A 25,742-nucleotide genomic window follows, 5' to 3' on the forward strand; every position below is an offset into this window, starting at 1 on the left:
TCGGCAACCAATGCCGGTTAACCTTTATTTATTTACAACACGATGTAACATGATATGATTGAGAAACAAAAAAATTGATTTTTCGCGTTATAAATTGTATTTTAACATTATAAAATGTTACGCACAGTATATTTTTCAATAAACAGTAGTTATAATATTATTAATCCATATAATTATTAATCACTAAATTAATATTTTCAATTTTTTACATTATTCTGTTTCATTGTTTTTAAGTCACATATTTTCAAATTAAGGAAATGAGTTTAAAAACAGTTATTTATCGTAATAGCGTAAATTCGATATAATAAAATTTATAAATAGGACGGCTCAAATAAACAATAGTTTTTTTAAACAAGTCATTATAAACTAATTGTAAAAAGCAAAAAAAAAAGTTTCCATTTGCCGTTTCTTTTATCTAAATGTCCCGCATTTTTTTCTACATTTTTTCAAATTTTTCTGCATTTTTTGTTTATTTTTATTTTTTTCATCTAGACACACCTGGTTATGGCATCTGGAAGCTACTAATAGGCGTTAATTACTGTAATTAAAGCGGCATCTCATATTGGTGCATTTCGCGCTTCGACTTTGATGTTGATTCTGTTTTCAGACGCGCCTGTGGTTACCCTCGAGCTTGGCAGCAATTTGAATTCGAGCGCTATTCGGGAGGGTATCGACGTTTACTTCGAGTGCAACATCAAGTCCAATCCCTGGGTTTACAAGGTTTCCTGGCGCCATAACGTGAGTCCACACCCCGCCACATAGGGCGCAGATAACGAATCCGGTTCAGAAATCGATAATATAAGCCGAAGCTTAATCGCGTCGAGATAAGGGAACGGCAGGGCACACCTGCGACACACGATAAACTTCCGTCCGAAAACTCCCGCGTTTGATCTCGGATTCGTATCACCGAAACGCGCTGCGCAGGGCGCATATAAAGCGGACTTTCCTCGGATAGTAATTAACCTTTAGAGGGTTCGGTTCTATTAGAAATTTTCTCGCAACCTGAGCATTTCATTTCGGGGAAAATCGTAGACAATTTTAATATATTTCTCTTTTCTCAAATTAGATCCAATTAATTTACATTGGAGACAATCTTATCTTTCAGTTTAACAAAAAAATTATTTTGCAAAAAAATAATTTCTTATCCATTTTAATAATTTAATACGCGTGAAATGATTCATTCTATTAAGTCTCTAATGAGAGAGACGTAATAAAAGTGAAGTAAACAGTTTTTAATTTTTAGCCGCACTTACGATTTTTTAAATCTTTAACGTGTAATAGTATCTTGCGATATTTTAAAAAAAAACTTATTAGCAAACAGATGCTAAAAAAATTATGTATACAAAATTTTTTGTATTAAAATAATCTATACGTATTTGTTCGTGTTTTTAATGCCAATTGCAACACGAATCAAATATCAAAATTTCCATGAGTGATAATCCATTGAGATCACATCATTTTATCCATTATTTATTCTAAGCCGCTCGAATACGCAATGTTTTTCTTTGTTATTAAAATGATTCGCTTGATTGATACCGAGAATCACAACATGGGATTTAAGTGCAGATATAAATCGATGCGTTTTATCAACGATTGATAAGAATACGATTCATCAATGCCCGAATGTGTTTTAATCCCTTCATTCATTTCGACGTTCTACCTTTATCGATGATAAAGTCATACGTGCGATTGATTTGGAACTGATGGCATGACATAAATCACAGGTATAAATCAAGGTATTTCCTGTCGTAATTAAACCATCGGGAAGCAATTGCATTCAATCATTCCGAATTTATTTTTAATCCTACGATTCGGGGTATAGTATTCGTTTATTGTAATTAGAATCCACATATTCAGTATATTTAAATAATAGCCATTAAATAAAAAAATAAACACAATTTTTCAAACATATTTTTTAGCCACTTTTTTTTTCTTTTTCTGTGCATTTATTTAAAAACGTTATCTTGTTTTCAAGATTTTTTTTAAGTTTCAGCATCAAATATATCTTAATATAATAATAACGTAAATTATAATTATATTAAAGTCTATGTTTAAAGAGTAAATTGAAAATAAATAACAAGTTAACATGATTACGTCGATTCCATTTTATAATTGCTAATAATTCAAAAACTGTCGATAGACTTTTGTCAGAAAAAAAAATCTGCAACCTAGTAAATCTTCTAAAACGTTTGAAAGACAAAATACATTTATAAGCCAACGATTTCATTCCTCAAGAATATGTTATGACATTAAAGTTATTGCGAATATTCTCCGAACTTTGATATCCGTTCGAGCCAATTTCGATGATTCTTATCGCGCGAACGAATGTCGTTTACATGGAAACACCGGGGAAACGCAAATCCCAATCAATTCCCTCGGTTCGAGGACTGCGAAATTTGTTTCGCGAAAACTCAAAGCCGCTTTCATCGTCTCGAAAGTCGCGACGAGGAAACGCAAGAGAGAGAGAGAGAGAGAGAGAGAGAGAGATCGAAAAACTGTCAGCGTTCCTCGTCGTGAATTTCTTACGCGGGATTTATTATCGCTTAGACTTTCGCGAAAAGCGCGAATATATGTATAGTTTTCACGCTTTAATATCATTCGCGAAAAGAACGTAATATTAGTTTATCTTCCCATTTTCATATATGTATAATTATTGCCTTTATATACATTTATTTATTTATTTATTTATTTATTTATACATTATTTATATTTTTCTTTATTTATTTGTCTTTACACGGCTTTGCCAATAATGTTTCGGTTATTAAATTTTTTAATTATGGTATATCAAAGACTCTTTTTTGTCGCGAAATTGTCTATTTGATCTTTTTGTTCTTTTTTTTTTAATTTACTTACATGTTATCTGCTGCGAGTACAGACCATTACTTGAATAGTTTATTACTTGCACACTGAATCACGTCTGTGTGTTTATTCACGGTAGCCGAGTAAACACAACACGTCCTCGTTTGATTTCGCATTCGTAGGGCAATGCGCTGTATCACAATCCGACGACCGGAACGATAATAAGTAATCAGAGTCTGGTGCTGCAAAGCGTCACTCGCAGTAGAGCTGGGATTTACACGTGCATCGGCAATAATCAAGAGGGCGACAGCGAGAGCAATCCACTGAACTTGGACATAAAGTGTGAGTATCTGTTTCACACATATAATATATACATACCTGCATTTCTCGCATGTCATCCGCCATAATCTACGTTGACGTTCTAATTAAGTTAAACTATTCTCTGTTTATTATCGACAACAATCCATGTTCATGTCTGAACCTTTGTAGGTGTAATAATTTTTTTTTATCCCTTTTTTGAAAATTTGTCATTTTTATTTACAAATATTATCTACGACAATTAGACAAGTCTTTTGCGAAACAAAATGTCATCGATATATATATATATATATCTAGTATATCTGGAATAAAAAATTTTATATTCTTTATAAATTGGCAAAAGACTGACTATATATATGTATACATTTCTTAGAAAATAAAAGCTTTTCCAGCTTTGTATTCAGAGAGCAACTTGAAAGTTTGCAGGTGCAATTTCTCAATAGTCTGTATCTATCGATCGGGGAATAATGATTCCAGCCGAAATACCCGGGAATGGAAACGCGCCGTGTTGTCTTCCGAATCTCTAGAGTCCCTCTCTGGCATTAGAGTTAATTTCTGTGTCACTGCGCGCGCGTTTACCGCACCCTCTGGCACGTAACTGATACTGACACACCGGTATGCGCGGATCGACGTTAAATCAGCTTAGGGGCGCGCTTTGTTTACGAGGGGACATAAATCCAAGCGCGTAGACGACGAAACGTCCGCGCGCATTCGGAGAGAGCGCGGGGGCGAAATCTTCCGCTTCATATCGACCTTTAATATCTCGGCATCGCGCACTATAAACGAAAACGAGGTTTCATAAAAGCTGCTCCGAGGCAGAGAACCAACCGACTATAAGTCAATTTCATATGCGCGCATTATAACTCTTTTAAACATTATAAGCAAGTTTCGACAGCTTTTTTCACAATGTTGAAAAAAAAAAAAAAAAAAAGAAAAGATTACAAGCTCAATATTAGCTTCAAACGTTACGAGAGTTATAAAAGTCGAGATATTATCAACGTAATGGCGGAAGTTATTGTACGATTATAATTAGCGGTTTTTATAGAAACAGAAAGAAATCAATAATACGGTCATTAATAATATTTTTACCGTGTCGAGTTCTCTTAAAGAAACTTTCTACTTTATTTCTTCGTCTATCTATTCGCTATCTATCTATCTATCGCGATCATTAATATTGCAAATTATTTTCTATAAATCATAAGTGAAATTATTCACACAATATGATGATATATGCGTGTATACCTATATCTCTGCATATATCTCTCGATAATAAAATAACACAAAACTATCGGTACGACAAGAAATCGCCGCGTTCGCCGTACAATTCGCCACTATGAATTTATTACAGTGATGTACGTGAGTTGGTCCCTTTTTGCGCACGTTCCAAGGAAAATGTCTTTCACCCCCGTAAAGTTCAGCGAGCGCTAAATCACTCCAAACGCTTTACATATGTAGAAGCGTATGTGTATAACCGAGCTATTCCACTGCTTAAGCTGTGTGTTGGTGTGTAACTTACGACTGACTGACATACGCCACCGTTTATATAGCAGCTGCGTTCTCATCAGTATTTACTGGATTCAAAGCATATAAATTATCTACAGCTAATCCGTGCACAGATTAATAGTTGATCAGTTAAAATATGCATATGTATGCGTATGTGCGTCTATTCCCTCTTCTCTTATTAGTTATTATAATATATACAGAACATTTGTTAATAGATTCATCATTAAATAATTAAAAAGGAAGATTTTGATGTAACTATTCTAAACTTTCAACTAAATTTTCGTGAAAGAACAAAATCATTCAGAATCATAAAAGATTGAAAGAGAAAGAAGAAGAGAGTTAAGCAATTAATGTAATGAAAGATAAATATGCTAAAAATATTAAGTTTAATTTCGCAAAACGAATTTCATCGATCATTTTATTCCTCTTACGCAGAGTATAATAAGCAAAATTTTAAATAAAAAGAATATTAAAGAAGATCTATTCATTTCATCACATTGTGAATGCAATATGAACGAAATATCCATCTTTATCTCTGTCGTATTTTTGGTTGAAGCTTTGACTGAAATTGTTATGCCATTCCGCTAATCTATTCTATTCTGTAACAGCATTACGTTAAAATAGATTTTATTTTCAAAGGATATACGTCAGTAAGAAAAAAAAAAAAAAAAAAAAAAAATGTCGAGTGCGCGCGACGTACGTTCTTCAAATCTTTTATCTTATCATCATTAGTCAAATATTCCATAAATTTTTGCGCGCGCACGCGTTTCCATTGAGAGACTTTGACGAAAACTACGAACAAAATTTTACGTATAATTATCCTGGTGCGATTATGTTGGTTTTAATAACCCTTTTGGCAAGGTAAACTGCCGAGTCTCGTGAACGTCGAATGCTCCCGTATAATCCGTATTTTCTTTGTTCTTCTCCAGCCCTTCTAAAGCCTCGCTATTTTACAGCTAACTAAGCGGCTTAAGATCTCGGATACGGCAGAGCTTGAAGAGAAGGGGAGCTTCTTGCCACGCGCATAATTATACCTGCTGAAACTGAATTAAAATCTTAAGCTACGTTAGCCAGTTCGCATATACGAATTTGCAGATTTTCTACGTTTGTGACAGAACTCGCGAGACTCGATACAGGACTCGATTCAAATTTACGCGTCATATTTATCTAGCGCGTTGTGTATTAAATACAATATACATATATATATATATATATATATATATATATATATATATATATATATGTAATTTTAGAATATTTTCCATCAAGAGATTGGAAATTCGAAGAGAATAGAATTTTCAAATTAAAGAGAAAAATATATAATGGAAATAAAAGGGAAAAAGAGGAGGAATTTATACAATCATAATTATTATTAAAGGCAATGAGAAAAATATGTGCACGAAATACGAGCAGAATTTGAAACGCTAAACAACGGTGAATTTGGATAATGCGGAATATTCGCGAGACAAGCTTTTTGAAAATATTCCAACTGTACTTTCTAGATGGAAAATGTGTTTAAAAATTCACGATCCGCAATGCGTCTCGGCGTCTAACGTTTTCTCTTGCTTTAGACAAATCGATACCAGCTTTGCAAATCGAGGATAGTCGACGTTTGTACTTTTGCTCGATTTTTGCGTAATTATCCGCGCAAAGAGTTTGCGCTTCCGTCATTGTACTAATTACAAGACAAGCATCGTCGTAACAACCTGTAATTAATGCGTCGACTCTAAAAATTCCGACATTCAACCGCTCGTCGAAGTTAACGTCAGACTTAATCAGAAGGTTTTAAACTGGAGCGCGCTGCAATTAAAAGCGATAATAATAATTAGCCAGTATAGCGAGCGATCGATAGCTTACCTTATAAATACGAGTACATGCCAACTGATATCATTCTACATATTGAAATTAAAAGAAAGAAAAAAAATTGACGTGCTGCAAAAATTGTGCAATGTAACGCAGTGAGATGTGATATGCAGCAATAATAAAACTTTATAACATAACAACACGTAAGAAAAAATTTGTTTATTGCGAGCTTTGAAAAAAATTTAAATTTTCAATAGAAACGAGAGAATAGAAAATACTGCATTTTGTCCGATTGACGAATGACCCAGCATGTCGTTTCAATCGAAAAGATACAATAGCTTTATATGTCAGATATTTTATTTCTGTTAATAAAAATTTCACGCTGTGATGCGTATAAAATTATTATACTGTTGTCAAAAATATTTTGCCACCGATCAGTATCGCATGAATGAACACATTGAAAGAATAGTTGTTACGCGGATACGTTATTGTCTTTTTTTTTTCCCCACCCATATCGGGCAACATCAAGTAACGAAAATAACGTACAAATAATATATTTTATATATTGAAATTATATTATTACTATAATACTAATTCTTATAATATTTTTGCACAACACTTCTTGCAAGACGTAGCATGCGAAATTTCCTTCAAACCATCTCGTTTGCGTTCATCGTATACGATGCGGTCTCACAAACACGTGGCTAAAGAGTCGGGCTGTGCTGACGAGCGCAAAGTAATTCAGGTCGCTCAAATAGAAATTGCGCGATTAATGCTTAATTACACGTTGCGGCAATTTCGCACGCTGGGCCCGTCGCATTTTTATCACGCGACCTACACATACGGGCTCCTAACGCATAAAACATTTAATTCGTTTAGCGTGATCCCAAATCGAATGGCGAGAAGAAAGTTGTAATGGCACTTTTTTTTTTTGTTCTGTGGATTTTTTTAGTAGTTATTTTCTCTTTTCGTCGAATATATTATTTTGATACATGTATAAATGATTACAATACAAACAAGAATGGAGTGATGTCTCGTGGAGAGAAAAATCGATTTAAAGTAATTATTGTTCAACAATTACTGCCATGAGAATATTTGACAAAATTATACTTTGAAAAATTGTCATAAAAATTCTTTTGTTCTTGCCAACAGAGATCCATATCCATCAGATGCATGCTAAATGTGATTACATCTCTATCAATCGAATTATATATTTACGTATACCATAAATCCAATATGTAATTTATATACTGGAGTTACATTCAGAAATATTACACAAGGGTGCGAATTAACTGGTGACCTTTTTATTCGTAATACGATAGAAAGCTTGACACTTTATTTTGCACGACAAAATCGTGCCGATTTATAACCGACTCGGCGGAAGTAGATACGTATGTCATCGGTCAGCCGGCGTGTTATCGGCGCAATATGCACACTTCGCTTTGGAATTCGTTCCGCTAACTTTAGATTCCGCTTGTTGTAATTTAATTACGAGCAACGGACAGACGCAAACTAGAATGCCGCCACTAGAATTGCCGTTGTTGCCACGGCCTGGCTGCCATGAAATACGTCAATGAATTTATCGCAGCCGCCGACCGGACATTTATTCGCGCTGCAAAAGTGAATTCGATTTCTCCGCGCCGGGCGTTTTGATTTATTCCCCGTGATAGATTGGATAGATTATGTAGCACAGTCGCGGGGGGAGAGGGGGGGGGCGAAAAAAGCCGAGCCAAGACGTCGCCCGGATGGCGAGTTCGATCGATATGTAACGTCACCCATCCGTAATCCCCTTTAACAATACCTCGCTAACGTTTCAGAGAGATCCGCGCCCGAAATTCTCCGAGAAATTCTTTAATTCCCCGTACCCAAGATTCCTTATTTTCTCCAAGCTATTCTCTCAAAGAGACGGGAAGAATGCGCCTCTTGTTAATTACTGTATTATTAATATCTTGCGGTATCTCGTTGTAAAGGATACACGCGATGTAATTATGTATGCCGCGCCTCAAAGATCCATCGATCGATAGTCGTGTAGCCTGAGTTCGTCAAACTCTTGAATCAATCGACTCTCGTGTCTCTATTTTACGATAAAATTCTCCATGGGATTCCCGTAGCCTCAAGTATTTGCGGAATGTCAGGAGTTTTATCGTATCGCGATATATATCGTACCGATGACCATCATTTATTCGCTATACGAATACAAGACACGATGCTCGATAACGCTCAATCGAACGATCTATCTATCTATCTATCGATCGAATGGACGGGGGCGTTTAACTGGGTCCATTAACGCCAGCTAATTAATGTATCTGATTAAGCAAGGCATCGACGCACATGTATCATCTCAAGTCCCGACCATACGCTCGATCTATATATAATAATACCTCTGATATCTGGATATATAGAGTCCGCGTATTGCCCACGTCTCTCTAACATAAGCTATGCCAGAGCGTATATATATATATATATATATATATATATATATATACATCGTCGCCACGGCGCGAGCATAAATCTTCGTTATTTGACGTAATGGCCATTCGCGCGCGTGCTGCACACGCACACGCGCGCATAGATTATTATTATTATAAATTTGCATGACGCGTACACGGCCACGTGTTCTTACGAATTTCAGCGCCGGGTTAGGTGCGATGTACCCCGCGATTGACGAAGATTCACCACGCAAATACCGCAAACATAGAATAATAAGCTGGTCGCGCGCGCCATCCTACTCTATCGGTCTCTGTATGGGATGTCCCCGGAACTAATGTACCGTTAAATCTCCCAAGGAATCTGTCACCGACAGGATATCCGATAATTCTTGGCTCGACGTCTCCCCTTCTCCCTTTAGCGGGTGTGTTCTACCAGATGTATACTCACTGTTAAACATTTGGAAAAAACTTTAACGGGCTATCGAACGTAACTTTTACCTTTACTTTTTGTTTAAAACCGAGAGGAGATTCGTTAAGCGCTCGCTTTATAGCGATTCCTTTGTATATGCATCTCTCTCTTTCTCTCTCTTTCTCTCTCCACCGATGAATTCGAATAATAATATTCTTATTTTGAAGAATCTCTCTATATTTTGTGTATACTGTCAAGATGTTTTTCTTTACTCGTTTCAAGATTACTGTTGTTGCGTAAAAAATGTACAAAGTTGAAAACTGTGTGGAAAAATGAAAGATTTTAAAGTTTGATTAAGAAATTATTGATAAAAAAATTATAATATAATTGATCTAAAAATTATAATATTTAATAATCTATATATCTAAAATTTTATTGGTTCTTTCAAGTTTTTAAGCTTGAAATTGTCAATGGCACTCTTCACTGGGTGTTTTATTAGGAGACTTTTACTAAAAGAGATTATAAAAAAAAAAAAAACAAAATTATATTTTATGCAAATAGCTAAAGTTATTATAATTTAAGAGAGAGACACGCGTTTTTTTTTTTTTTTTTCAGAAATGGAACCGTTAAAAATAGATTGATATAATTCTATATCAATTCTTACATATGTAATTTAAGAAATAAATTTTTCCAATTTAACGTGCTCCGCATTACAAAATATTCTGTAAACTTAAATTAATACTTATGATATTTGATATCGCAGAAATCAATTCACTCTCGCATAGATAATCGAGATAAACTCGTTCGTATCTGTAAATAGAACAAAAAGCAAATCCTCTCTCTCCCCTCCCCCTTGTCCCCCTCTTTCGTTTCTACGTGTATGTATGTATGTACGTCCATGCGACAGATCGACGTGCATTTTTCACGATGCAGCCGATATTGCGAGCCCGTGAAATGAATTATGCATACACGACGCAGATATCATTTCGATAGCCAGTATGGACGTTCAGCGTGAGCGATCTGTCACTGATGCTTAATGACCGGCATTAATTGGTTATTGTCAGTGCCTCGGCCATCGATCCTGTATCCCGCGATATCGCGATGCATTCTCTTCGATTATTTGCTTCTATTCGAAGAAGAAGATACTTAACGCTGACAAAGGAGATAATTTAGATTCAAAGTTTCCACTTCAGAAAAATTCAATGCAATTTTTAAAAACGGAAAAAATATGCGTTCGCTTTGTGCGCGTGCCAAATTTAATCATCCCCGCCGATAAAATCTGCATTTTGCGTTCGTAATGTTATGCAAGCCCATTTCGTCGTCGATACATATATCGCGAAATTTTTCCTCCGCTGCTTCTATTTTTGAAAATTCTAGAATACACTTTTATTAATTTATTAATAAAATGTTATTTTATCAATTATAATTAATTTATTTTTCGAAAAATAAAACGAAACATTTCATGTTTAAAAAAAAAATTGCGGTGACTAGAGTTTCAAATAAAAAAAGTCAATCTCCAACATTTATATATGTCATTCCAGTCAATCAATTATTGAAGCTCCTCGCGCTATTACTTATGTATCGCGGTATTACATCATATCAGATGAGGAGAGGTGAAAATGTGAAATCACGTAAGACCTCTTGCAATCATACGATCGAGTAAAAACTCACGAGTTTTATCGTGACCTTTATGATATCCCTAAGACATTTTTCGACTATCGTCATAAGAGAGGACAAAGGTTTCGTCTACCGTATAACACTGTACGACGGTTGGCTTGGCAAGACGCGGAGCATTCCAAGCATCGCCAAGATCGGACTTCTTTCGACAACTGTGCAAAGTACAAAGGGGATGCAATACGCGCGGACACCGGATACCGTCCGGAATTTTATGACTGATCTAATCAATGAAGGGTCCAGTCTCGTTCTGTATGTGCGATATATCCCCGCATGCTCTACGACCCTCCACTTCCCTCCATCCGAAGTATTATTGAATTTCCCGGACGAGAGGCGGACTGGACTTCCGCCCTGAGTCGAGGTCGCAGGGGATCCTTTGTCAGCTTACACCGAATATCTTCTTTCGTCCGTAGAAGTGAATGTCAATTGCAGAAACTACCGGAGATAACGATCGATCGCGTGCCTCCGGTGTAAAATGCGCTCGCGTGCGTCCAGACGCACCGTTTCGCGGCTCATCACGCAAGTGCAATTGTCTTAATCATATTTTAATAGCATTTCTCAAGTTCTCGTAAACGTGGAGGATGATTTACTTTTCTCGTTCAACACAAGAACAAATAAATCGATGAGATGTAAAATATATATATGTGTGTGTGTATGTGTGTGTGTGTGTGTGTGTGTGTGTGTGTATAAATATATTTCAATAATAAACGCGTTTATTTCATTTATTTTAATAGTACTGTCATATTGCTATTTTATTCCATCTTTCAGAAAAATCGCTCACATTTGAATAATATTTTATATAACGAGTTTTCTTTCAAAGATGTACAATCAATCATTTGTCAAGTACTTACCAGAAAAAAAATATATAGTAATAATCTTTCTTAGGAGATTATGTCACAAAGTGTCTCCACTCTCTCTCCCCTACACGCGCAAGCTCCTCTTTTTTTTTTTTTTTTTTTTTTTCTTATATAACATATAAAAGAACCTAATCTAAATCAATCTTTCTCTCATATATAATACATTTTAAATAAAATTTTTATTTTAGCGAAAAAGACGTGAAGTTTGTTATCGTCATTTTACCATGTTGGTATGTCGTGGTAAAATTTTTCAACACTTATGGAGAGATGTTTTAAAACTTACTTACGCAGTTCCTTCATTTACGCGAATTGCGCCGCGAGGTAACTTGAAAATGTGCCTCTATACTTTTTACTTTCTACAGCGTTAAAAAGACGTATGCAGTCGGAAACTTATTTTCTTACCGAGTAACGACGTACTTTCAGTTGCCTGTGAATAAAACGGAATCAGCGGAGAATATAATGGAGGAAAACGTTGTTCGAGAAAGCATACGCGAATCTCTCCCCCTCCCCTCCTCTCCCCTCCCCTCCCCACCCCTCTTTCACCACTGTGTCTGAACAATGAAGACATGCTCTACTAATGGTGCACTGTTGCAATATGTAGATTACAGAATATATACATGTATATTGTGTATTATGTATATTACGACGATATCAGATACCGTGTCGACTGAGGTTGACATGAACTCAAGAGGGGGAGAATAGTTGTGCGGACATGAATTCCATCATTAATGCTTAATTACGGGTAGTGCTTAATAATCACGTTAGCCTTCTGCGGATATCAGATTCTATGTATCGAACACCCCGATGTTGTGAAACCACCAATGAAAAGGTTCACTCATATTACTGAAGGACGTAATATGAAGGATCCTCGAAAGCGCTACTTGTAATCTTGTTTCATTTTAGAGGTCATTTAAGCGAGATTAATTCTCGAATTACACGTATCGAGTTCTGTTAAAATTAAATTCGACTTTGCTTTGTTCACATTCTCGAGATATAATTTGCTAAGTCCCCTTCAATTTCCAATGTCAAACAATACTATTAATATTGATATCATATGAAACTCTAAGCGCCATTATTATTACAATCTCTAATGACCACAATCAAAAGCCGGGAATTGATACCAGGAAATAGATTATACACACGCATTTCCTCTTAAATATATCCCCTTCAATGTGTTTACCCGGCATATTATATTAAACTTGAATTCAATATTGGAGCATGCGGCGAATATCGAGCAAAATAGCAAACCAAAAGTGTTGTTTCGATATTTTACGGATAATTATTTAGCTAGAGAATTTAATGCTCAAAAATATTGGCCCGTCTACATTCCGTATATATTCTCACTGCATGTTACATTACATTTTACATAAATGCAGTCGCGCCAGTATGCCAGCACGGTCAGACGAGGGTGTTTGGCGTGGCGAAACATGAGAGTGCGAGTATTCCCTGCGAGTTGGAGGCCAACCCGCCGGAAGTATCGTTCACCTGGAAATTTAATAACACAATGGAAGCGGTGGACATACCTCAGGCAAAAGTCACCAGCGATCGTACACACTCGACGGTCTCGTACGAACCGATTAACGAGTTGGATTACGGTACTCTCCTCTGCTGGGGCAGCAACGACCAGGGCAATCAGCTGGAACCATGCGTTTTTCATATCGTGCCAGCCGGTAAGTGCCAGTTCCATCTTTTTACTCTTGGGCTTTGAAAAATTCAAGCGTGCTTACTTCGTTCCCTTTGCGCGCGTATTTTGAATATACAAGAAATATACAGATGCAACGTAGCTCGTATATATTGCGACGTATCGAAGGCGATGCTATATTATATACGCATCAATCGTGTAACGTGTATTTCACCAGGCCAATTACGATATAATTAATATTTTTGCAAATATTTGCGTAAGCAAATGTTTAAAGCATGATTAATTAATAACAATAAATGGAACGCATCTCTCCGAATTTAATCGCGTGCCGTATTTGACGTAATTTTCACGTTGAAACCACGCAAATAAATAAATTGCGCGCAACGCGAATTACAAAAATTATTATACGCGGCGTTCAATATATTTTTCTATGACTTTACAATCGCTGATATTATTATTGTCATTGCGAAAGAAATAATAATAAATCCAAAATAGAATGAAGACGGATGAATATTTCGATGGCATTGCGACCGCGACACAACTTATTTAAAAGGCAGCAATCGATTTCTCGGTAGAAACGAATGTTGCACCGTTTCGAAGCTCTTGGAAAGTGCATTCGCTAGATTCGATTGCATTTATTCTCCCTGTCTTCGAGACACTATCATCCAATGAATGCAACATCCTGAAATTCGTTACGTTTTTATCGAATTATCGGCATCTCAATAAACGTTAAAGGAAATTTAATGTAACTTCAAGAGAATCAACTCTACTTTTCCAATTCTTGCTTTGTTGTAATTAATCTTATATTAGTAATCTCAAAAGCTACTGTAGCTGATATAGAGGTAAAGAGGTAATATTCGGGCTAAGAGAGAGATAGCTCCCTATAGTAAACATGACTCTGTAAACCAATCGGTTAAGATAACACAGGCACACATCTGTTATCGCGGCTGCAGGAAAACAACTAGCAATTACGACACTATTATCGTGAACGACAAAACATATATTTCGAGATTAATCGAATTGTTTGTTAATTAAATTTATTTCATTTATCTTTTGATAAATTGGCTTTCACATTTTTATTATTCGTCTTTAATCACATGGTTTTCAAATTGAATATCATTCAACTTTGAATACACTGATATGTGTATTCAACATTTTATTCTTTTCTTTAACAGTTTAATAAGTGCAACTTTCACGAGAATCAGAAAAATATTGTTGCAACTTTTCATACTCGAGCATACACTGCTGTTTTTTTTTTTTTGTCATCGGCATAAAGGTAAAGGTTCGATCTTCATGCACTATATTTAAGTATTGGTATTTGGCTTGAATGTTTAAATATTTCATCTAAAGAAATGATAACCATAACTGCACGACTATGTTTTTCTGTGATAACAGTTCGAATTTTGCAGCGATTACCTCGCTAATGCAATTTTACGTTCCAGAATTCCATTTATCCTGATATTAATGTAATTTAACGAACATCCGTCTCCGTGTATCTGTGCTGGCACGAAATGTTGAGATAAAAATACCGCTGCAATTTTTGATCCATAGCGATAAGGATGGCATAAAAATTTGTGAGCAAAAATGAATTAAAGACGTACACATTTTCACGAATCATTTTGCGGAATCCGTTTTTTCGCCGTAAAAAGATTGCCGCCCTTGTTCGTTAAAAGTCAATAACAAAATCATCGTAAGCGAATGCATCGATATACGATAAACTCGCATTTTAGTACTCACGTCGTATTAAACTCCTAGGAGGAGTAATAAAAAAAGCGTCATTAAAACGTGAACATTACGTAAAAAGAGGGCATTGTGATTTGAGTATCGTGTAGTCACACGAACAGAAACCAGAGTCTAGATAATGATGAAAGACTCGTTAATGAAAGACAATCAAATGTCAAATTTTCAGGATGCTTCAATATCCTCCAAAATAATTCTTTTGCAAAAAGAAAACCTTTCGAAATAATCTTCCAACTTTATACATGTAGATAAATGAATGTATAGCAAAAAAGGGTGGAAATCTAAATGTTTTAATAAAAATATAAAAATTTTTAATTTACATATATTCTTTCTACGATTAATCTAAAAATCCAAGTAATCTAAAACTACATAAATTAACAAGAAAAATTTTAAGCTTTTATTAATGTAATCAATTAACAATTTCCGTCGTATTTACCGGTGAGATCTCAATTTGAATAGTTTCCTCCGTGCTATCGCAAGATACCCTTTGAATTCGCCAATTAAACATTCATTTATGCTAATTACATCGTATAATCGATGCACAAAATTGACCCCGAAACTGATCGCGCGCGAATCCGACAGGCCGCCCGGACACGCCGCACAACTGCTCCCTATTGAACCAGACGACCGATTCGATTTACGTGGAGTGCATCGAGGGCTTCGACGGTGGGTTGCCACAAAAGTTCACGATGCAAGTGGATCGAGAGGCCGGACCCAGCAAAAGCGGCCCGGCGACCGTCTACAATCATACCAGCAAGATGCCCACCTTCTCCGTCGGCAATCTGGACCCTGGCAGCAGCTACGAGGTCTCCATTTATTCAACTAACGCCAAGGGTCGCAGCGAGACTGTGCGCTTTCGCGCCACCACCCTAAATCTGCCCGAGAGACGAACAGGTGAGTCCGTCGCGACCATCCGAACAGCCGAGCCGAGAATTATAATCGATCCGCGATTAAATCGTCCACGATGTAATCTTATCAGACGATTCATAAGTAAATTTCGAGCGATGCGATCGATCCGACGTGCGGTATCCTCAGGTAGAGATTGCAGCAAATGTTTCAAGGAGGAATTTCGCGTTTCGGGTTCTTCGGAATTCTAATTTAGAACCGCATTAATAATAGCGATGATAATGACAATAATAAGACTAATTATAAGAAACGTTAATAATTCATATCATTAATTCACATCATATTATTAATAATTATTTTAATAATTAATAGTCGTCATGTAATAGATTCGGAGACACTTTTATACATACTTTTCATTGAGTGATTCAAGTGTGTCTTTCAATTATTTATTCAGTAATTTTCCGCATTGGCTTTGCGTTGGCTTTGAATCCTCGAAATAATTAGGTTTATAAAAAATTTCATACTCATTATGTGTTTCAAGAGCCTCGAAACATTACCTATAAATATTTCATAAACACGTTATTCTTTCAATATCTCGTAATAGATTCTGTAATTTATCAAGTGGCTCTTGGTTCCGATCGTGCCAATGACACCGTAACAATATCGCTCGTATACTTTGCCACCGTGACGGTAAAACGACACATCGCATCGTAAATGCATCGGGAATATAAACCGGAAAGTGGAACATATAAGTGGAAGCATCGTACAGAGACGGATATTGCTTATGAATCGATCTAAATATTTTGAGCACTGCTCTCGCTACGCTGCACGGCCTTGTTGCATCGTAGAGTTCGTGTGAACATCGTTGATCCTCTCTCTCTCTCTCTCTCTCTCTCTTTCTCTCTCTTTCTCTCGTGCAATAACATCGTAACTCGATTCCAGCAGTTTTTTGGCCGCGTGAAAGTTTCGTGAGAAATTATTATGTCCATAATATACATGCATTTGTGTTGATTCGTGTGGAAACATCTAGGCAGTTTGCATTCCTTTAATGCATTTCTTGTAAGTCTTTTCGTAGGACATTTTATTAAATGCAAGATCTATTTTAAGACGGATAAAGTTTTAGTTAAATATAATAACAGCGGAAATATATTTCAAAGAAAAAGTTTATGTATAAAATGTAGTTAAGTAATAATTAAATTGTAAAGTAATCATTAACATCCTTCTCTCGTATAATTTGTTATTTTCCTTAATTAAGAGAAGAGGAGCAAATAATATTTACTTAAGATATTTGCCATGATAATAGAATTAATTGCAATTAAAATAAAGATGAGAGAGATATTGTAATAAATTTTAACTGAGAAGAGCTCGAAAATATTTCCTCTAAAATAAGTAAAATTGACCAAACTTTAACGTAACATTAACTAAAATGAAAAAGATATTTCATCAATAATTTTCATCTAAATGTGCGGTCTAAAATTTTCCATAAATGTCCTACTATATAAGGGCAGGAAAATATTATATATTTTGATAATACACGCGAAATATATATCGTATGAAATTTCTCTTGTAAAACACATGTGCACGTTTAGAGAGAACATGTTTCTTTTTTTTTTTTTTTTTCTTTTTTTTTTGCGAGTTACGATGATATTGGATTCGTTCGAACGTCTGTCCGTCCGAAAATCCGCGGCTATTTCGGCAAATGACGGTATCGTCTTTTCACTTGGATCAAAACATACGTATGCCATGTGATGTGAAACTGTAATCGTGTTAGAGTTTCGTGTAGAGGATTGCATCAAAATTGTGTAGCAGATTTTTATAAGATGTGGATTAGAGATGCATACATCGACACACGGCACATACGACGCATGAGATCGCTCGTCATCAATGACCGTTTCGTACCTTCTTAAGTATTTCCATCACAATGCCGATGACGATAAATATGCGACTCAAACTATATAAATGATTGATAATGAGATTGCACGCATCAACACTACACGCATACTGTCTCGAGAATAAGGTAGATGCACTTAATTTACGGTATGATTCTTTCTCTTTAATCGAAATCTTGTCATTTTATCAATCTCTTGCTTATCCTAATTCACTGGTAAAATTATTAGTATACAAATACAATACTTTTATTTCACACAAATTTATTGAAATTTAACGAAGACCATATTTGTCAACGATATTTAATTCGACTTTAATCATTATTATTCTGCAATTTTTATTGTTAAATAGTTCGATTCGAATAATATTTAAACACAAATTATACGCATATATCCTAGCACGTGTAAGAAGAGGCGCATTTTGCCAAAATAGTCGGTACTTTTAAACTCGTGGCGAAAAGTACATCCTTGGTAGTAGTTTCACGCTGCAACCCCATTAAACAAATTTCACGGCCTAATTTAAGCGACGGCGCGACCCTGCCGTATTCTTCTAACTAATTGCTCACGATTAACCCGCCGGCTGGCACGTAGACGGACGTTAGCGGCGTTACGCGCATTAATAATGCGCGGCTAATAGGCGGCGCGCGGTGGCTGCGGAACCCGGTCGGCGTCGTCGTTTATCCGGTCTACTGCGGCCGCCGCGCAGTAGATCGTGACAGGGAGGTAAACCAGACTGGTAAAAGGCTTTCGTATTTTGCGTCAGCTGGCCCTCCTTTGTTACAAATCGTCCTTCCTTACGGTACGTTCGCCCGATTTATATCCGACCCTATCGCCACTACCCGAACAAAAAAAAAGCAAAACGCTGTTCTTGCGAAAAAAGAAAATCCGATTGTTCGATTATTTATAATGTTCCTAAAATGTTTAGTCGAACTGTTGTATATTTTACGAATCGTATCGATAAATTAATGTCACACGAATGTAGGTTTTTTTTTCGTGGTTAAAGAACTAAAAGTCTTTATACATTTTAATAGTCACTTGGAGTGTACTTTTTTTTTTTTTTTTTTAGATTTTATAAACATTTGAATTCGTCAAAATTATAGTGGTTTGAACATTTGGAAAAGAGACACTTTGCGCTCGTCTGGTATAAAAAGCTATAGACTGCGTCAAAGGATTGCACGCCGTCGAATGGCAGCTTTCGAGACGATAAAAATGACAAAAATGTGCGCACGGATCGGTTCGTCCTGCTCGATGAGTGGCAGGTATCGATTGCGTTTTGACGTTTTGCATTAAAATACGTCGGTGCGCGTAGCGTGACGAACGATTGGCACATTTCATGGAAAATCCATCGATGTGATCGAGCTCTCTCGAAAGAGACCGCGCGTCATCGAGCTCGTGGAAACGCGAGAACGCATTACGGCGGAATAATATTACGACTGATTAAGCTTCGTTCGGATGCACGTGTCTTGATGATCTCCAATAAATTACGAGTGAAACGCTGAGAACCCACGCGGTCAATTAATCAGTTTTTTTTTTCTTTTTTTTTTTTCACAAATAAATCCAATTCGAGACAATCCCCCGACCAATCAGAAAATTTTGAAAAATTATTATATATCATATAAACATAAATGTTTCACCTCCAACTGATTAAAACATTCCAAGTTTATTCAATCGTTATATTTATCGATTGTTTCAAATCGCTTAGGATTAGGAGTTAAAATTTTAGAAACGTAAAAAAACACTTAATTAAAAAAAAAAAATAGCAAATTCTTATTTCCTTCATTTCTCAGAGTTATAAATCGGAGCGCTTTTGTTTAAAAGATTTTGTCAATGTTTCTTCAGTTATAATGTGACAGCTCGCCGATTACGCAATGTTTATTGCTAAAAATAAATCTACTAGATATCGCTATATTGACATCAGCATTAATAACATCCTTTTCGTTATTTATTCAGTACTTATCATATATTAGTGATATCGATTACGAATCGTCTTATCAAGTATTCCCCTCGTATAAATACATACGTATAAATAAAACAAAGTCTCGGTCCCGCGTGGAAACCCTTGGCGTCCCGAAACCACCCCACGCGCGTCCCGCGAAGGTCAGTTAGACGAAGGCTGAGGCTGGTGTGTTGTGCCACTTCCGGCAGCAGGTGAAAGACTGGCGCAACCCCCCTCGCCGGAGAATTGCACGATCCGGGAAGAGAGCCGGACAACGGTGCGGGTGAGCTGCGCCGAGAGCGAGTACTTCGACGCGAGCACGGCCACCTACGTGCTGCAGGTCTTCGACGCCGACACCAGGCGTCTGTTGGCATCCGCGACGAGCTTGACACCGAGTATGCTCGAGGTGACGGATCTGCCCGCCGACAGGAGTCATTCCGGCCTCGTGCTGTCCCTCAGGATCATGACGGCGCACGCCATGAGCGACGCCACGGTCCTCCACAGTCCGCACTTTGTACCGGAGGGTAATACCCAGGAGCACCAGCGTTACCCAGGTAGGGCCCAGATACACAATGGATCTCGCTCCCCGCCCCCCGCCCCCCTCCCCTCGCTGTGTACATTGTACGTCCCGACGCGAATGGTGCTTTTCATAAGATGCGAGCGATTAAGCCCCGGTTAAGCAATAGCAACGTCGTCGTCGTCGTCGTTATTGTAGCCGAGCGAACCGCAAGATCGATATTCTTACCGCTAGTGTATTTCAGATTATCTCGGCTGGATGAGAACTATTCTTGGAGAAGAATATTTTCACACGCGATCGCGAGATTCCGGAATAGATGATGATGCGTGTTCGCGACGCCTGTTGTGCGTTTTCATTCGTGTTTCAAATATTTGTCGTTCGAATTTATACGCGTTCGATATCGCCGGTTTCAAAATCTTTTTTTATTAAAAACAAAAAAAAAATGTAAATAAAATAAAAATCTGACACATAGTAAAAGAAATATATATGTGTATCAATACAGATATTATATTAGAAGAACAAATAATCGTTTACAATTTTCATATTTTGTGCAAATTGATTGATTTACCTGTTTTAGTTAGTGTGCTTGTGATCGGTTCTTGTAATTCGTATATTAATCATATATATTACCTCTTATTTTATATTTTTATTTTTTTTTTAACTTGAACTGACGAGATAGCATTATTTGCTAAAATTTGACATAATTATTAATTATTATTAAGCTTTTTTCGTAACTTTTTTCGTGTAAGAAAAAAAGTTTAATCTTTTTTTTTTTTTTGCGCAAGATTTACAAAACTATTCTTAAATTCTAAATTTTAACGGGTCTTAATATATCTTTATTTTTTTTAATAAATTATAAATTTTGTCTTTATTAGTTCAAAATGTTAATTAACACTGTATTTTTATACATCTATATTTTAAATCAATGAAAGAATGGATGTGACGGCGAACATTTTATGGAAAAACGTATCATCCGAAATCGTACTACGCGTAGCTGAAACAAGCTAACATTCCGCATGGCGCAACTCGTTCGCGATGAAAATGTTCAATCACTGGAAACCACCCGACGTGTCAACATTCCGGGAAATTCATCACGAAGTATCTCAAAATTTACATATTTGCTTTGTGCACACGTGCTATAAATTTTTTTCACCCACAACCATTGAGAGGAACTTGAACCATCGAATTAAAGGCAATCACTTGGGAAACCCGCGATTGACTTGTAGAAATATTGTCACACTGTTTCGTACGACACGGTCAGATCTGCATGCGCCAGATTCGCGTTGACGTGAAAAGAGCGTAATTCTCTATTATGTTTTACAGTCATTGTTGTGCAAAATTTTGCCTGTTTCTTGATTAAACTAATAGATGTGTATTCTGTTATAGCCTGTATTAGTTGCTATTGTATTTTGTTTCCCAGCTTTTGCTTGTGAATTTTCCCTGCACATGTATATGAGATTTTTCGTATTTTCATTAATTTTTTCCTACCGTTTTCATGTACCGCTTAAAATACAAAAAGAGATAGATAAACAAATCAAAAAGCATTGCTGACGTTTTTGCATGTTAATTAATTATAATCTCATTTTTTAATATAAGATTTTAGCAAGCAGGATAAAAAAGGTACCGTCTGTTTTTTGCTACGATGTCTCTCTCTTTCTCTCTCTCTCTCTCTCTCTCATCATTACGATATTATTTTTAATTAAAAACATCGAAAGTGTGATTTCTTGTTCGTACTTAAATGCAATAAATACCTTTGGCTGTAATATTTTTCGCTTCATCGGAAAAATTATTTATATATCAAATACAATATTGTTTAATAAAGCAACATAGAGCATACTTTTGTTTAATAAATAAATTTAAAAATTTTTTAAATTATTATTTGCTCCATTTTTCGTTTGTGTATTAATCGCATTTAACACGTTATATACTGGAAAGACGCTAAATGTGGTTTAATGTTTCTACAATGCAACAAAAATATAATATTAATCAGTTATTTCGAATTAATTCTGTACTAATTAATTATTTTTCCATTTTACGTAATTACTATTTTTCGTATTTATTAGATAGTATCCTCTTTTCTCTTTTAAAAATATTTTATATTATTTCCATGTCTATTTCATATATTTTATTCGTAATAAAAAAAACTAAACAAGAATTTTTATTAATTTTATGAGATTTAAAAGTTAACTTTGTGTACCATTAAATTAATAAAATGTGTACATCTTAAAATGCAATAAGTTAGGATAAGAGTTTCATGTTATTAATCTCAATATTTTCAACAAATTTTACCGTACAAAGCACTCTTATAAGCTCAGGAGGCGCCTCTTTTGTCGAGTATTATCATAAATACATCCAATAATCTCTCGTCTTCTTTCGTGTTTGTTTAGTTTTCGCGACGACACTCACGGGAAGTCGTTTACATAAACAGTTTGTCTCCGTTACGCTAACAAACGGCGTATTTTGTACACGGTAAACACGGTGTACTCGCGTTCTTAAACGCGATTATGCTATTGTATTACACTTTCGTCGTCCGCGCTTACGATATACACAGCGATATTATAAACGACATTGTGAAGATAATACGGCGCAGATATGCTAATCGAAGGTCTCACCGTATTCTTGGGCGGAAGTCGGGCTTACCTCGGTGCATCCTGCCAACAGTTAGCACGTACACGGAAGAGCGAAGTCAGGGTGAACTTGTTCCCAAGGTACACCGCTAAGGCGACTGCTCGCTCGCGCATGTACACCCTGTCGAGGGGCATTCATCCGAAATTGCTCTGCGGCCGAGCCCGATCTTGCCGAGTTTGTCGAGAGAGATGTACATAAACATCCTTGAAGCGTATCGTCAGACGTGTCGCTAAGATCCTTAGACGGATGTATCGTGAATAGAGTTGAATTTGCAATCAACTACTTGTGATTATAATGTTCAATCATTAACATATTTAATTCGCGGACGTTGAAAAATTCGGCAATGCATTCTATGAAATATGAAACATTTCATTCTGTCTAGCTATCAATAAGAAAAAAATTTTTTTTCATTTTTAACATTTCCGTTTTAATATATAAAATACGTTTATATCAAATATCTTTTATTATATCTGTAATTTTTAACTCGACAGTTTAATTAATATATATCACTTTAAGTGTAGTTAAGTGTATTATTAATATTCTATTTACTTATACAACTTCAACGATCTCTATAATATATGTATAATAGATCAACGTAACTAGTTGCTATAGTTAAATAATCTCAAGTTTCCCGAATGAGACAGATTTCGCGAGGCAGCATTAGCGTGTAACACGAGCAAGTTGCAGCAACACCATTTTCAATTAATCTTTCGTAAATTAATGGATAAGGTCACACCGAAAGCGTCTTAAATTTGAAGACAATAAAGCTGCACGCACAAATGACGCGTGTAACGGAACGTGGAACATTATTGCACGAGGAACTCGAGTCATGCATCAAAGATTTGTTCACTATCTATTATATCACGGAGTAGCGTTTAGTAAGACAATCTGGGATAAAATCCGGAAGATCTAGGTAATTTAAATTAATTTGAAATTCAGAATCAGTAACAAAATCATTAATATCACTTTATTTATTATCATGTGAAAATAGGGTAAACTAGGGTATGATGGCCATAGGCTGTCATTTTTTCAATAATCGCTACATAGTGCGCTTTTTTAATCATTATCAAAGATAATCGATATTTACAGTAGTTTACGTGCATACATTATTCGAGATAACGATATTTAAATCTTATATTTTTACTTTTAACTACTTGCAAAGTTTTTCATTTGTCCATTAAAAACTGTTATAACGTATATCGAATAAATTACAGTTAAGTTATCGTAATCGACGTTAGACATATCAAGATATGTAAATTATTGTTATATGACCTATAATTTTTATTTTCGTTTTCACTATTTTTTTATAAATATTATGGCCATCTTTCCGTCACTATATGGTCATCTTTTCCTTAAAAGTTGGGTAAGATGACCAATGCTTATGTTACTATTTTGATAATATAAAATTTCTTTTAAATATTTTCCTTTCAATTTTGATAATATTACGTAATTTAAGCTTCAGTGAAGATAATATGCCAAGCACTATTAAAAAATAACAAAAATAAAAGTATGTTTTTTGCATTAAAAAAAACTATGGCCATCTTATCCGAGTTTACCCTATATAGATTATATCTCTTTTATTTCTCACATTCTTTTATTCATATTTTAATTTTCTCCAAATTTGTGTCTAAAACACAAGAAAAAATATATAATTTAAGAAAATATGATAAAATGATAAAGTTTACGGAAAAGCACGAATTAATAAATATTAAAAAAACATTTTGATTCCCTTACGCGGAAATGTACATTTTTTTTTTTCATTATTACAGAATGATATTTTAAATTTAAAAATGAGCAAAAAAACTAATACCTGTCTTCCGCGAAAAAAATATTAATTGATTCGATTATCTCTGTTGTATTAACTCTCTTGTATTTTTTAATATTATTTAAATGCCTTTTCTCATAATATTCTAATATAAACAGGCACGAGATATATTCTTTATCTATCTACTGTATATATTCTTCGAAACTGCATTCAAATAGAAAAATATGTCCGAGATTCGTTCAGTCTGATAAAAAATTTTTCATCTACGTACGGAGGCATAAATTCAAATCATCGTTAGCTTAGTTTGATGGTTGTGAATGTTGACCTTGCTTTAATATCATCTTAGAGATAGGGACAGTGGGAAGAGAGAGAGAGAGAGAGAGAGAGAGAGAGAGGAAACTCTAGAACAGGAACGAGCTAGCAGAGAGGCATTCATTTAACGGAGTTCGCGAATATAAGTGGGTTTTGATTAGCCTCGAACTTGAGTACTGCAGCAGTTCGGAAGTGAAGTGCATTTGAATTCCAAATTCATTGCTAATGCGGGTTGTATGATCTATGATCTACGCAAACACTCGTCGACCGCGTATATTTATAACGGAGAAAGAAGGAAACGAAATTATTTTTCGATGATAAAGAACTTCGAGAAGACTTGTCTCTTACGGAAATGTACGTGACTCTAGCATCTGTTGAAAAGGCTACGAAACTATTGTTTGAATTTATCTCTATATATATATTAAATATCTACTTATATTAATTGGCTAAAAAAGTTTGAATTCTATCGAGTTTAATTTTTTATGGTTGCATTTCGAATAATAATTCTGTAAATCGGGAAGATTTGAAGTGCAACGATATAAATTGAGATGGAGCGCGAAGAGAGAATAAATTTTGTTCATTTTTATACAAAAATAAATTATTTAGATATTTAGCGATCCACTAAGAGTTGTGTGGATTTTTTCAAATGCGGTCAAGAGGCAGTAACGCACACGGCGA

General features: G+C 35.6%; 1 protein-coding gene across 9 annotated transcripts in view; it reads left to right on the forward strand.

Moving 5' to 3' along the window:
* The window catches only part of LOC140676548 (nephrin), a 240,444-nt gene that overhangs the window by 206,645 nt on the left and 8,057 nt on the right, over positions 1–25,742 (forward strand). For 5 of the 9 annotated variants that reach the window (XM_072911701.1, XM_072911703.1, XM_072911700.1 and 2 more), the window contains exons 9-13: positions 608–738; positions 2,982–3,141; positions 13,169–13,462; positions 15,757–16,068; positions 20,052–20,396. In XM_072911701.1, the coding sequence (XP_072767802.1) occupies positions 608–738; positions 2,982–3,141; positions 13,169–13,462; positions 15,757–16,068; positions 20,052–20,396 (1,242 nt within the window). The remainder of the gene's footprint in view (positions 1–607; positions 739–2,981; positions 3,142–13,168; positions 13,463–15,756; positions 16,069–20,051; positions 20,397–25,742) is intronic. The other 4 variants (XM_072911702.1, XM_072911704.1, XM_072911707.1 and 1 more) reach the window with 3 other exon arrangements.

Source organism: Anoplolepis gracilipes, chromosome 2, assembly GCF_047496725.1.
Source record: "Anoplolepis gracilipes chromosome 2, ASM4749672v1, whole genome shotgun sequence".
Lineage (NCBI taxonomy): Eukaryota > Metazoa > Arthropoda > Insecta > Hymenoptera > Formicidae > Anoplolepis > Anoplolepis gracilipes.